The sequence below is a fragment of the Sphaerodactylus townsendi genome, linkage group LG10 (genome assembly GCF_021028975.2).
Source record: "Sphaerodactylus townsendi isolate TG3544 linkage group LG10, MPM_Stown_v2.3, whole genome shotgun sequence".
Taxonomy (NCBI): Eukaryota; Metazoa; Chordata; class Lepidosauria; order Squamata; family Sphaerodactylidae; genus Sphaerodactylus; species Sphaerodactylus townsendi.
In genome coordinates, this window is record NC_059434.1 from 769,989 (window position 1) to 783,262 (window position 13,274).

Below are 13,274 nucleotides of genomic sequence, written 5' to 3' on the forward strand. Positions count from 1 at the left end.
CCTATTTTTAACTAAAAATGCTCCGACTGTGACTTTAACTCTGATAGGTGAGATAATCAAAACTGAGCCTTTTCATTGTACTCACATACTGATGATGTACTCAACTTTGCACATAATTTGAGGCTCAATTTGTGTGATGATGAAAGCTATTTCAAAAAGGGCTGCAGAGTAGCATTAAAGGGACACGCTGAAGTCAACTTTTGTCCAATCCAATCCAAAAACCTTTATTGGGCATAAACAACTTTTGTCACAACTGATATTCCTCAACAAATGGATATTGACAATACAGCAATAAGGATACCCCAGTACTGGGAAGACTCATTATATCTCCAACCTCATTTCACACACCCCCCCCCCCTTTCCAGGATTTTCTGAATTTCTTCTCAAAATGACCACATGGAAAGAGATGCACTTCCTGCATAAGGATAAAAATATTTCATGGCCTGGATTTTCTCCAAGACCCTACCATAAGCTAGCCTTTGAAAAACCACCATGTACAGATGCAAAAATCATGGTTAGTCAGAAAATGCGCTGTCCAGCAGAAGAGAGCGCCCGCTGGCATATCTGGGGATACCACACATGGCTAGATGTTGGAAGACTGCCACCAATCTATCGTCCAAGACCTGACAAGCCTTTTGACAGCAACACCTGGCGATGGATCACAGCTCCCAGGGCAGGCGCCATGGCCGAGCCCCCGGTCCCCCCTCCATCACACTTGGATGGAAATACCTACATTAGGTTCATCGAAGGGGAAGCCTTGTTTGTGAGTCAGAGGCACAAAGAAAGAGTTCTGACCCGAACAAAGAAAGAAATGAAGCAGTGTGAACAACTCAAACTGAGGAGTGAATGCCGAGCCCCTCCTCTAGATACTGAGGGAAATATTATGCCTCCCAAAGAATTCAAGCGGTAAGACGTCGTTCCCTCCTCAACATATTCTTTCACTTTGGATGTGGGTGCAAGTCAGATGCGACTGCAGCCGTGTGGGAGCACCTGCCCTAACCCTAACCCTGAACAACCCCAGGGGTTTCCCCAGAGACGAGCTACCTGGAGCAAACAGACCACCTTTCTGAGTTGTAGGCCCATGATATGGATGCGTAGCTCTGTGTCAACTGTAAGGCATCTGCCCCCACATAACAGGTTTGGGACTTCCATTAAAAGGCAACAGAGGGCCACTGATTAAGTTTATCTATCACTGTGAAAGGAACCGTTTGAATGTTTGCCTCAAATGGCAAAATGGTAAAAACCACCAATATATGATTGCTATTATAATTTCCAAAAAATGTTCTCACTGAGTATAACTCATTGTCAAATTATAACCATCTAATTTAACACAATTGTCCATTTTCCATTCATCTTTCTCCTTTTGATCCATTTTAAATGAAATATTTTCTATATTTTAAGAAATTATTAATAACATGCACCCACCATCTCAACTACACTTCACTTTTTACAGTTCTGGGGGCTTTGTCTTTAGAGCTTCCCATTGTTGAAATATATTTCTTCCAAAATTTGCATCCATCTAAACATTTTCACTTGTTCTGTTATGTGTCTGTAACCCCCATGCCCAGAATGGGTTGACCCAGTAAGGGGGTGGAGACTCGGAGCAGCAGAGAGGTTGCAAGAGCTCTTTTGCAGAGGACAAGGCTACCAGACTCGGACCTTGATTTCTATAAGCCCTTAACACCTTGTTAAGGTAATTGCAATATTGTTGGAAACTACTGGGAAGGTAGTTGTTGTTTTTGCTATGTTGTAAATGTTGGAGTTTATTGTTTCAGGGTTTTCTTTTGTGGTTGTAATGGGTGAGAGTTCTCCTGGAAACCTTCTATCATGTTGCAACCTGTTCATCAAGCCCTTGGAGTCTTCAGGAGCCAGCCAACTTGCAAAGAAGAATTTGGACTTGGCAATATCAGTAGACTGTAAATAGAAGGACTTGAAATGCAACCTGAACAGAACCTTGAATTGTAAATGTTAAATGTTTTTAAAGTGTTATTTGTAAAGAGAAGTAAACTGTTTTGTTTAAATTTGCTCCTTTGCAAACTCATTCCAAGTACTGCCCCACAGAACCCACAAGATGAGGTTGCATGTCCAGTGGGGAAAAAAATAAATCCATCCTAGTAAATGTTTGTTCTGCTCTGTAGCTGCCTTCTCAAACTCTATAGGGCCCCTGATTGCACCTCTTGCAGACTTAATTTCATTCCTTAATCTTGAGATTAGCTGGAAATATAGCAGCCATTATATATATTTACAATATCCAGTTTTATTTTTTGCCAGGACTTTGTTTCTCCTAAAGTATCTATCATATCTCCATAAGTCATAATAAACGTATGTTGGTGACATCAGTGGAGATGCTGGAGGTCTGATTCCCAGCTGGGGGGAAACTTCGCCTGCTCTCAGCCGGGGCCAGCAGAGTGGGCACATTCCTTCCCCTCCAAATTTTAAACAATTCATCTCTGATTACATGGCTGACGTTTTGCACTGTATTTCTTTCCTTCATTCCTTCCCCTCCAAATTTTAAACAATTCATCTCTGATTACATGGCTGACGTTTTGCACTGTATTTCTTTCCTTCACTGATTTTTTTCCTGTTCATGAACAGTTGTGTAGTTGTAACCTCTAACTGTGGGTTCTGTGGGGCAGAACTTGGAAGGAGTTGCAAAGAACTAAATTTTAAAACAAAATGGTTTACTTCCTTAACAAATAACCCTTTTAACATTAACATTTAACATTAACAATTTACAGTCCTTCTAGGTTGCATTTCAGATCCTTATCTTGACAATCTACTGATAAATGCCAAGTCCAATTCTTCCTGCTGGTGGTTGGCTTATGAAGACTTCAGAGGCTTGGTGAATGGGATCCAAGATGATGAAGGTCCCCAAACGAACTCCCACCAACTACATACATAGCAAGCCCTGAAACAATAAATTCTTAAACAAGGTGTTAAGAGCTTATAAAGAATTCAATCAAGGTCCCAGCCTGGTAGCCTTGCTTCCTCCAACTTCACCAGTTTTTGCAGCCTTCTGCTGCTTTGAGTCTCCACCCGTTTCTGGGTCAACCCATTCTGAACAGAGGGGTTACATAGTCCTTCTTTCAAATCTGCCATGTCTAACTTTATTAGGTTTTTACTGTAATCTACAATCTAGACTAGGCCAACTGCCTGGTGATATCATTTAATATTGGATCCTGCTAGGCCTTCTCTTTTTCTCTCATCTTGTAAAACTTTAACAGCGTGATCCAGGGGGCGGGGGCGGGGGGTGGATTCCCTGCTGAAGGTAGTGCAGGTTTATGCCAGCACATTTGCCCTCTCCGGGGCACTTACGCCGACAGAGGGGCAAATCCACCAGCACCCAGCTGCAGTGGGATGCCCGGCCATGGTGCCCAGCTTCTCGCTAGCATGCCTGCAACTGCCCTGAGTTATGCTGGCATTCTGGGGGGAATTCCAGGGATGTTTCAGGGGGCGGGGGTGACCTTAGTCTGCAGAGCCCTCTTGGCCCCGTACGCTGGCCTGGTTGCCGGCAGAGATAAGCTGCCATTTCCACAGTGTATCTCTATTCTCCCCTATGGGGGAGTTTCAGGTAGGATTTTGTTTTGAACCTTTTTGGGGTTCCTGGTCTGCTGACAGCCCTCTGGCGTGGGCGGGGTGCTGCTCCAGTGGCACCATCCTTGTCCGCCCGACAGCTCTGGATTGACTGCTCACCTGACCCTTGGCTTTTTGCCTTTCCAAATAAGCTTGTTTATCTCTTCCATTCCTTCAAGATTTTTTCCCTTGCATTTGTCCTGGCCTGCCAGGGTCACAGGGAGTCAGGTTACAGCTGCTGGCAGGAGGGAGAAAGCAGCCTTATGCTGAGTCCAGAGGAATAAGTTCCATGCAGGTCAGGTCAGGCAGCCCGGTCTGAGTTCTGAGTCTTCCAGCAGGTGTGGCAGGAGGCTGGAAGGCTTCCAACAAGGTTGCTCCTGCAACGCCCACGTCCCAGAGCTCTGTCTTTCATGTCTTGATCCTGAGCTGACTCACAACATTGTCTGTGATGCCTTCGGTCAGGGGTGTCCAACTCTGGATGTTCACCATCAGTGGCTGGGGGTGCTTCTGCAAGCACTCTTGACTTGGGCCAGCTCCGGCTGTGTCCCGTGAGGCCCGGTCGACCGGTGCTTCAGAGCAGTGGGGTCATCCTGCTAGTGCTCCTCAATGGAGGACTCCTGATTGGCTGACAGAACCCACAAGAGAATTTGAATGGGTATTTTTGAAATTTAAAAAAAATCCACAGGATATTCAGTTTGACAGTGGAACTTCTTAATGAGATTTTTAATCTGAACCATCTTTGTATTTTTTCTTGTATCTTTGTCCTTTTCATTTGGCAATAATCTTTATTATAATGTGTCATTTTGTCCAGATATTTCAGTTAGTTCCATTATATTGGCAATTGTGGGTTTGAGATTGTCTGTACCACATCATTGGCATAACTTTTAATTTTAAACTCTTCTCCACCTTCAATCCTTTAATTTTGGATTATGTCCAATTTTAGTAGCCAAAACTTCCAACGTAAGAGTGAACAAAAGTGGTGATGATGGACACTATCTATCAGTTAAAGCTCCATTTATTAAGATTCTTGTATGTTGTTTTGTACATCATACTTTATATCCAGTTCATGTCTTGAGCAGCAGATTAAATTTGCATCAAGCTTTGCATCAAGCTTTGCATCAAGGACCAAGCTTTTTCAGTATCTAAAAAAATGCTGCTTTCTTCTCTTTTTTCACAAATTCTACTGCATTGACTACAAAGTTAATGTCCTTCATGTATCTTTTAGAACAAAGCCTGTCTGATCTTCATGGATTAGTTTTTCTATATGTTTCCTTGGTCTTTTTGCCATTATTGAAATAATAAGTTTATGGTCCACATCTGATAGTCAAATGTGTTTATAAGGTTGTGGTAAGCTTCTTGCCGCAGTGGCAGCAAATTTTTCTCTTTGCTTATTTTATTCAGTAGAAGTAGCATTAAATTCTCCTCCAGATGTTCCTATGTGAGCTGCAAGTCCACCTGGGCTCAGTCCTTGGTCTTTTTTTCTGTTCTTTTATAGGTTGTGACATTTCTTGAATTGTAATAGATTGGTTTAGTACATCTCCATTTTCATGAATGAACGTATCAATTAACATTTCTTTGATATACTCCTCCTTTCCATCTTCTGTTGAAAGATATTTTCTTCATAAATGCAAGAAGAGAGCGAACTGTTCCTGTATTTCTTTCTACACGTGTAAATCTATTTCCCTTCTTCACACATGTAATTATTCTTTTTCAACTGGTTCTGGTGGGTTTTCTAGGCTGTGTGGCTGTGGTCTGGTGGATTTTGTTCCTAACATTTTGCCTGCATCTGTGACTGGCATCTTCAGAGGTATATCACAGAGAGAAGTCTGTTACACACTGTGTCAGTGAGAAAGGAATGTTTAGTGGGGTATATATTGTCCATGTTCTTGTTATGTGGTTGATAGTATTGTATTACGGGTGGGGCTTATCAGTCCAGGGAGTGATTCACATTTTCATGCCCTGCAGCATGAAATACTTCTATTGGTGAATGCAAATCCTGTGTTTGGGTAGAGTCCATTATTCATGAATTTAGCATGCCCTTGGGCATGTTTTTAAGTACTGGTAGCCAAGCTTTGTTAATTCTCAGAGTCTCTTCTTTCCTGTTGAAGTTGTCTTGGTGTTTGGGAATTTCAATGGCCTCCCTGTGCAATCTGACAAAGTAACCTTCTGAATTGTCCAGAATTCTTTTTCAGTTTCTTTCCTTATGTGGTGTGCCAGATATCTTACAAGTTTGTGTACATGATCAAAATGTCCGGTTTTTAAAATATCAATTTCTTCTGTATTTCCCTGGTTTTAGACATATTTATACAAGAACCAAGTGCAACTGTTGTTCTGCTCCCCAGGTGGTGGTTTAGGTGTCCACACCCGGCTAAAGCAGAATGTAAGACTCACTGGCTCAGTTCAACATTTAAAGCTTTATTTGTAACAATATGGAAAGACCCAGACTCCTCCCAGGTCTAACCAAATAAACGTTACTTTTGTTACAGAAACTTTCTGGAGGTCTTCTGGATTCAAACCCTCTCTTCTGTGGTTTCTTTTAGGAAATTATGCTGACTGAGTCCTCTCAAGTTCTCCCCGCCATTCTCTTTCTGGGTTTGTCTTCTTTTCCACTTGCTGTAACTGTAACACTACTGACTTTCACTGTACTGAAACTTATTAACTTAAATCCTGTGAGCCTGTAACATCTATGACTGTCTGACTTGTTGCTGCCACCCAGCTTCCGTTGCACCTAACTGACAAACCAAACAGGGGTTGCTGGATAATAAACTGCTGGAGAACACCAGCCCTAGGGCTTCTTAAAGGGACAGAACTAACTGAGGTTCCCTCCCTTTGAATGCTATACAAAACACAGCCAAACCCATTCTATATAAAGGGACAACTAAGGCTTCCGCATAAAATGATAAGAATGCCTTTGGGAACATGACAACTGTGTGTGCTGCAGTGGAAGTCACAGCAGCACGTCTCCACACTTCAAAGTAGTGCAGATTTTCATGCAGTGTTTGACAATCTTATTGCAGTGCTACCTTCATCAATATCGGTATTCCCTATGCTAGTAAAATAGTAATGTACTAAGTCCTGGCTCTTGGACCTTGATTTTCATAATTTGACTCGTGCTGCCAAGACAACCTGTTCTCCAACTACTTTATTAATCCCATGCGAGCGTGGAATTATGGCAGCATATCTTCGTCTGCTGATTAATCCCACCCAGAGGAGAGCCTTGGCTACTGCAAGATGTCATGTGCTGCCATCAGCTCTGCTGGAGGGAAGATTTAAGAATATGGAACGTTCTAAAAGAGTTTGTTCATGTGATATGACTACGGTCGAAACACTTGACCATTCTCTGTTTCTATGCCCTAAATACAATAAGATACGCATGAAATACATGAATTCCATTTTCTTGCAATGTTCTCAGTGGCATGAGTGTTATAAGATACCCAATCTCCTGAACAGCTCTGATGTGCTCTTTTGTGAAACTGTTGCAAATTTTATACTGGAAATTAGTAATTTTAACTGTATTTCTTAACCTTGTTTTGTTTTAAAATTTTGTCCTGTTTTATATGCCAATAAAGGCTTGTGTTGTTGTGTTGTTGTTGTAAACTGTAAAGAAAGAGCATATATTGTATACTGTAAAGAAAGGCTATTACTTACCCTTCTCTATAGTTGCACCCATCATTTAGGTTCTTGCAGAAAAATGGCAGGTGCCGTGCAACTATAGAGAAAGGTAATAGCCATCTGGGGCACTATAAAATGTCTTTATTCACAATACGATGATTTTGATGAGGTGGCACTTGAATATGATTATCAGATACCGCATGAGAATCAGAAGGGGACAAACAGCAGTGGCGTATTTGCCTAGGGAACATGGGGTAGCCCATGTCCCCGGGCTCCCACTAGTGGAGGGTGCAAAAATTTCAGGTTTGTTTGTGTGTTCTTTGTATTTTTAGTGTTTTTTCAGTTTTCGGCCTGCAGGGGGTGCAATTTTTAGGATAGCAGCACCAAAATTTCAGGGATTTTTTGGGAGACTCTCCTTATGATACCACCCAAGTTAGGTGAGGTTTGGTTCAGGGAGTCCAAAGTTGTGGACTCCCAAAAGGAGTGCCCCATCCCCCATTGTTTCCAATGGGAACTGATAGGAGATAGGGGCTACACCTTTGAGGGCCCATAACTTTGAACCCCCTGAACCAAACCTCACCAAACCTGGGTGGTATCATCAGGAGAATCTCCTAAAGATATACTGAAATTTTGGTGTTTCTCGCTTAACAATTGCACCCCTGATAGCAGGCACACTCCAAATTTCCCCAGATTCTCCTTTTAAATCCACTACCTTCGGCATGGACTTAAAGGGAGAATGTGAGGTCCCCAGTTTAAACATTGAAAGTGATGCTGTTTCAAGGTGGGGGAGAATCCATCCCAAAACAGCATCATTTTCTATGTTGTTTTAACTGGGGACCCCTTTAAGGTGGATTTAAAAGAAGAATCTGGACTCCCTAGTTTAAACACCATTGAAAGTGATGCTGTTTGGGGGTAGATTTCACTGGAGGTGTTTTGTGAGAGATGATGCTGACATTTGTTTGGTAAATGTTTTGCGGGGGGTGATTTGTGAGAGATGTACATGCTTAATACCCAGTTGCACTGGCTTGAAGCTGTTTCTCAGGCTAACAACCTACCTCATAGGGTTGGTGTGAGGACAAAATTAGGAAAGGGAGTTGGTGTGGAGAGAGCCATGTATGTTTTGCTGGGGGTGGGAGGTGTTTTGTGAGCTGGTGCAAAAAATCATTGTTTGGTCATGGTGGGGGAGGGTGGCCGCCCATAAGGGGGTGGGGGGCACCAAACTCAGGTTTTGTCCCCGGGCTCCAGTTTGCCTAGATACGCTTCTGGCAGACAGGCACTAGAACAGTGATGGTGAACCTTTTCGAGACCGAGTGCCCAAATTACAACCCAAAATCCTCTTATCACAAAGTGCCAACACGTTAGTTTAACCCGAATACTGAGGTTTTAGTTTAGAAAAAACGGTTGGCTCTAAGGCGGGCATTACTCGGGAGTAAGCTTGGTGGTAGTCAGTGGCTTTGCTTTGAAGCAACCATGCAACTCTTCCAACAGGTGAATCATGACCCTAGAAGGCTTTACTCAGAAGCAAGGCCCATTGCCAGCAACTGAGCTTACTCCCTGGTAAAGGATCGCGCTTTAGTTCTTCACATGAAAATCAGTGGGGTTTAATGGTGCTTAACAGGATTACCTACACTGCTTTCCCAAAATTAGGTCTTAGGTTTAATGCTAATAATTGAGCCCAGCGGCCCAGGCCAGCCTAGATGGGGGGGCGGGGGGACTCTGTTTGTGCATGCCCACAGAGAGGGCTCTGAGTGCAACCTCTGGCACCCGTGCCATAGGTTTGCCGCCACTGCACTAGATCCTCAGCGGAGCAGTGCACCACAAAGAAGATCCAGGAAGATGTAGTGGGTTGATTCCCATATCTCCTGAGTTCTTTTGGTGGGAAAAGATATAATTGGTTCTTTAATTGCTTAATCTCTTTTAGAGTTGTTTTATGAGGTGATTTTTATTCTGTTCAGTGCTCTTAATCTACCCAATTTTTAAAGTTTATTTCAGTTTTACTTTTTTCTGTTATGCAGCTATCGCTATTAAACTCCCTTTCATATAGGGTTTTCTGGCTTTCCAAATCATTTGCAAGTGGGAAATCATTTTTTTTTTAAAGTCGTCTGTATCTTTTCTGCAGTTTTTTACTATTTCTTCTTGTAAAAAAAGATTATCGTTTAATCTCCATCTTCCCTTCCTTGCCAAATTACTTCTACTGGTTTGTGATCTGCAAATCCCCTTGGTTGTATATTCACACTGTCTAGATTAATCATTAGAGTCAATGTTCCTTGTAAACTGTGCAGCCACGTGGCCATGCAGACACCGTATTGGTGCTGCACAACTTAGGTTGCTGCTGGCAGGGGGAGCTCCCACAGGTGGCTCACTTCCACTCAGAGGTAGGGAACTTCCGTGTGGTTCTCTACCGCAGTTAGAGGGGCTGTTGATTAGCATTTTAGATACCCAATGCAAATCCGTCCTTCAGTATGATGGATGTTTGTCAGAGAAAAAGATATCGTGTCTTCTATTCAGATTTTTAATCTGCCAAGCATCTTATAATTGTAACTTGTCTATATAAGTGAAGACATTCTGGGGAAGTCTGCCTCCTTCAGCTTTTCAATGATCTGTGTCTTTATTGGATTTATTACCTTATGCATAACTCCAAAAATAATTATGTCCAATTTAATGTCCAATATAGATTGGAAAAAAATCAAAACATTTCTCTCGTGCATTGTTTGGAGCATGTATTTGCTCCAGATGTTCATCTGAAAGTCTCTGACAAAAGCTCCAGGTGGTGCCATCTCTCTCCTTGTATACCTGTTCTGTATGGATAAGGCTGATGTAAGGCTGAACACACTCAAACAAAGTCAGCTTAATAAAAAAGAACGAACTTTATTGAACTATGTCACCCTAGCTACAGGGTGCTGGAACTGAGGATTCTTGTCCTCAGTTCCAGTATTTATTCTATTTACAAAAATAGGCAGCAACCAATCAACTTTTCCCCTCCCCCCAGCTCCTGGCCTCTCATTGGTTCTGAAGCTCCGGTGGGATGTAGCTTCTCAGTTTGTTTTCCCGTCCTTTTTGGAAAAAGGCAGGAACTAGTGCATGCTGGGAGTTGCAGTCCTGACAGCTGTCTTTATCAAACAATATATACATTTGGGGGCATTCTCTTGGGCCAACCCTTGCTCTCAATGAGTAATCTGGAATGGTTGCTACAGCTGTAAAAGGGATTAGGCGATTAGTAGCTGAAATGGCCAGCAGCTGTAAAAAGATGCTATGAAGGAATTAGGTGGGAAGTAATTAACCAGGACTCTGACACTGTGCAGAGGAAGGCCTTGGCAAACCACCTCTGTGAGTCTCTTGCCTTGAAACCCCTACTGGGTTGCCATGAGTTGTGTGCTGCTGGCAGGCAGGGCATGGTCAGGGCCAGCCTTGCAGGGCCAAACGGGCAGCAGGCAAAGCGCAGTCCAATGGGTCAAGGTAGGCGGTAGGTGAAACATAGTCAGATAACAGTCAAGTGGGTCAAGGCGGGTGGCAGGCAAGGCATAGTCAGATAACAGTCCACAGGAGAACCAATAAACGGGCTGGGAATCAGTGATGAACCAGGCACATGGCAGTGACAGGAAACACACTGGTTGCACCCAGACGTAAGCAAGCTCACAGCAAGCCTTGTCCAAGGAGTTGGGATTCTGCAAGGAGTTAATCCTCATCAGATGCAGACACTTCTATCTTCCCATATCTTGCTGCAAAATGAGCACTCCTCCTTTGCTCCTGCAGCAGCTGCCTCTGCTTCTGCCTCCTGTGCACAGCTGACTCATTGCTGGGTTCCGTAGGAGGATCTGCAGACTCCTCCACCTGCACAGCATCAGGCAGGGAAAGGCTGGGAGTTGGCTCTACTGCACCATGTTGTCAGGTTCTGCCTCATAGTCCTTTGTATCCTGGTAAGTACCCAGGGGCTGGCTCATGACAAGTTGGCTGCACTTTACACACACAAGGCATTGGTTAACTATTTGTTCTGGACTCAGTCGTAGGTGCTGGTTCTTACCTATAAAGCCCTTTATCACTAGGGTCCCATGTATCTGAAGGAGCATTTCTCCCTTCAGCAGTATATGTGCTTGCTAAGGTCCTTACACCAATTGGTGGTTGCCTCATTTTAGTGTGCATGGTCCTCTGTAGCTAGATCTGGCTTGTTCCCAACAGTGCCCCCACACTGTGCAAGTCCATGAGTGCTACCTTAGGAAGTCTTCCAGAAGTTACATACAGCTGTTGTTTTACAATGGGCAACATGGATTCCATTGAACACGCTGCTAATATAATGTATTTACTGTCACTTGCAACAGTGGGAAATTACTATGGATTCAGGATTCTTGAAGTCTGCCTGCCCAAAAGGGGCCTTAGACCGGGGGTGGCCAACCTATGGCACTCCAGATGTTCATAGACTGCAATTCCCATCAGCCCCTGCCAGCACGGCCAATTGGCCATGCTGGCAGGGGCTGATGGGAATTGTAGTCCATGAGCATCTGGAGCGCTATAGGTTGGCCATCCCTGCCTTAGACCAACAGTGAGCAAAAATAAAGCCGTTGTACTTGCACTCAGGTGCCTGGTAAAAGTGTGAGAAAGAAGGTGTGGTCATCTTAGTGTCTTCTTTTCTCATACCTCAACCTGAAGTTACCGTTTGCAATTTAAATTGACAAAATGATCAGAAGTGTTTTTTGTTTTTAAATCCTCCCATATCTTGATCTAATTTAAGGATTCCATCTCTATAGACTTCTACTGTCCGTTTGGCTCTAAGTAGCAACTTGGGTCAGTCCTTTAATTCTAAGGCAAGTGAGCGGTCAGCAAATGAAAGGCCCCTCAGCTGGGTGAGGCAGCAGAAGGAACTTGTGTGATGCACGGGGACTGAGAGTGTGACCTGGCGAGTCCCTGGCTCAACGATAACAATGCAGAGAAGATACCAGATCACTTGAGGCAAAACGTATAATTCTTTCAGACTGTGTTCCTGTCTGTAATATGTAATTTTACCTTTTGGGGTGCCAATATAAAGATGACAGAAATAATACACGTGGAGTGCTTTGAACCCCCACATACATGCACTACACAAATGCTAAAAGCATACTGTTACTTCTCTCTCTGTTACTGTGGCTGTGATGATGACTTTTCCTTTCAACAGATACAAGCGCGCACTTTCAAGGAAAAGCCCGGCCTCCTGTGTCCAACCGGAGGCAGTGATGCCTCCTTCTAGAGACTTCTGGGATCATCCGTGTCCAAGTCTGGAGCCTCATTACCAGGAAGCAGCTGTCAAGTTTGCCCTGAAGAATAGCAGTCTGATTTACCAGGAGGTGGTGGAGAAGTATCAGCAACTGTTCCTTTCTGGCAGCAAAATCCGGCCCTGTACGCCCACCAGCTAAATACGTACAAGAGGACAAAACTGAAATTCATGGCTTCAATAGAGAGTTCCAACATTACCTTTTACATATTCAAAATGAAGATCACACTTATCACTGCAGGATAATCGACAATTCCTGGACTTTTGCAGCAGCTACACAAACAGCCATCCTTGCTCACTTCCCAGCACCTCCAGACTTGGGGCCATTGAATAGGAAGGCCATGTTGTAGCCATCCATCCCAAAGGGAGGGGCTCAGCAAAGGCACCACATTTAAGAAGAAACTGTTTTAAAATGTCTACTTTTCACCCAGGACTTTGGACTATGAGCGGCTTTGCTGACTGCAGCTGGGAGTGGAAAGGGTTAAGGGAGAGATCTCTGAACTATTTACATGTCCTTCACAATCCACCTGGTGTCAGCTAATTCATAAAAGACATTTGCATAATAGGTAGTTTGTCCCCAGGGCTGAGATAGTGTTGCTTACAATTTTCTCAATTTCCACTGTAGTATTAAAAATGGTGCAATATAATAGATTTTTTTCTTGAGGATTTCCACTTCTCAGCAGTTTTGATGCTAAGTTGGCCTTCATCTCTCTTGTAAATGGGCTATATGACTTTCTCGTCAATGATCAGCCTTACTGTGTTGAGCACAGGAGTTTTAATTCCAGAATGGTTTTACATGGACAGATGTGGTCCTATTGGAAAGCACTGCCAGTAAAACACAGGATAT

General features: G+C 43.4%; 1 protein-coding gene across 1 annotated transcript; it reads left to right on the forward strand.

Moving 5' to 3' along the window:
* Positions 1–388: 388 nt before the first annotated feature.
* TEX52 (testis expressed 52) lies at positions 389–13,007 on the forward strand. The gene is made up of 2 exons (XM_048508890.1): positions 389–906; positions 12,332–13,007. Exons 1-2 carry the CDS (start codon positions 389–391, stop codon positions 12,567–12,569), a joined length of 756 nt encoding a protein of 251 aa, XP_048364847.1. The 3' UTR covers positions 12,570–13,007.
* The last annotated feature ends 267 nt before the right edge of the window (positions 13,008–13,274 follow it).

Coding starts and splice junctions, on each gene's coding strand:
- TEX52 (XM_048508890.1), top strand. CDS start 389: ATGACCACATGGAAAGAGATGCACTTCCTGCATAAGGATAAAAATATT. Junction 907..12,331: donor CCTCCCAAAGAATTCAAGCG/GTAAGACGTCGT, acceptor TCCTTTCAACAG/ATACAAGCGCGCACTTTCAA.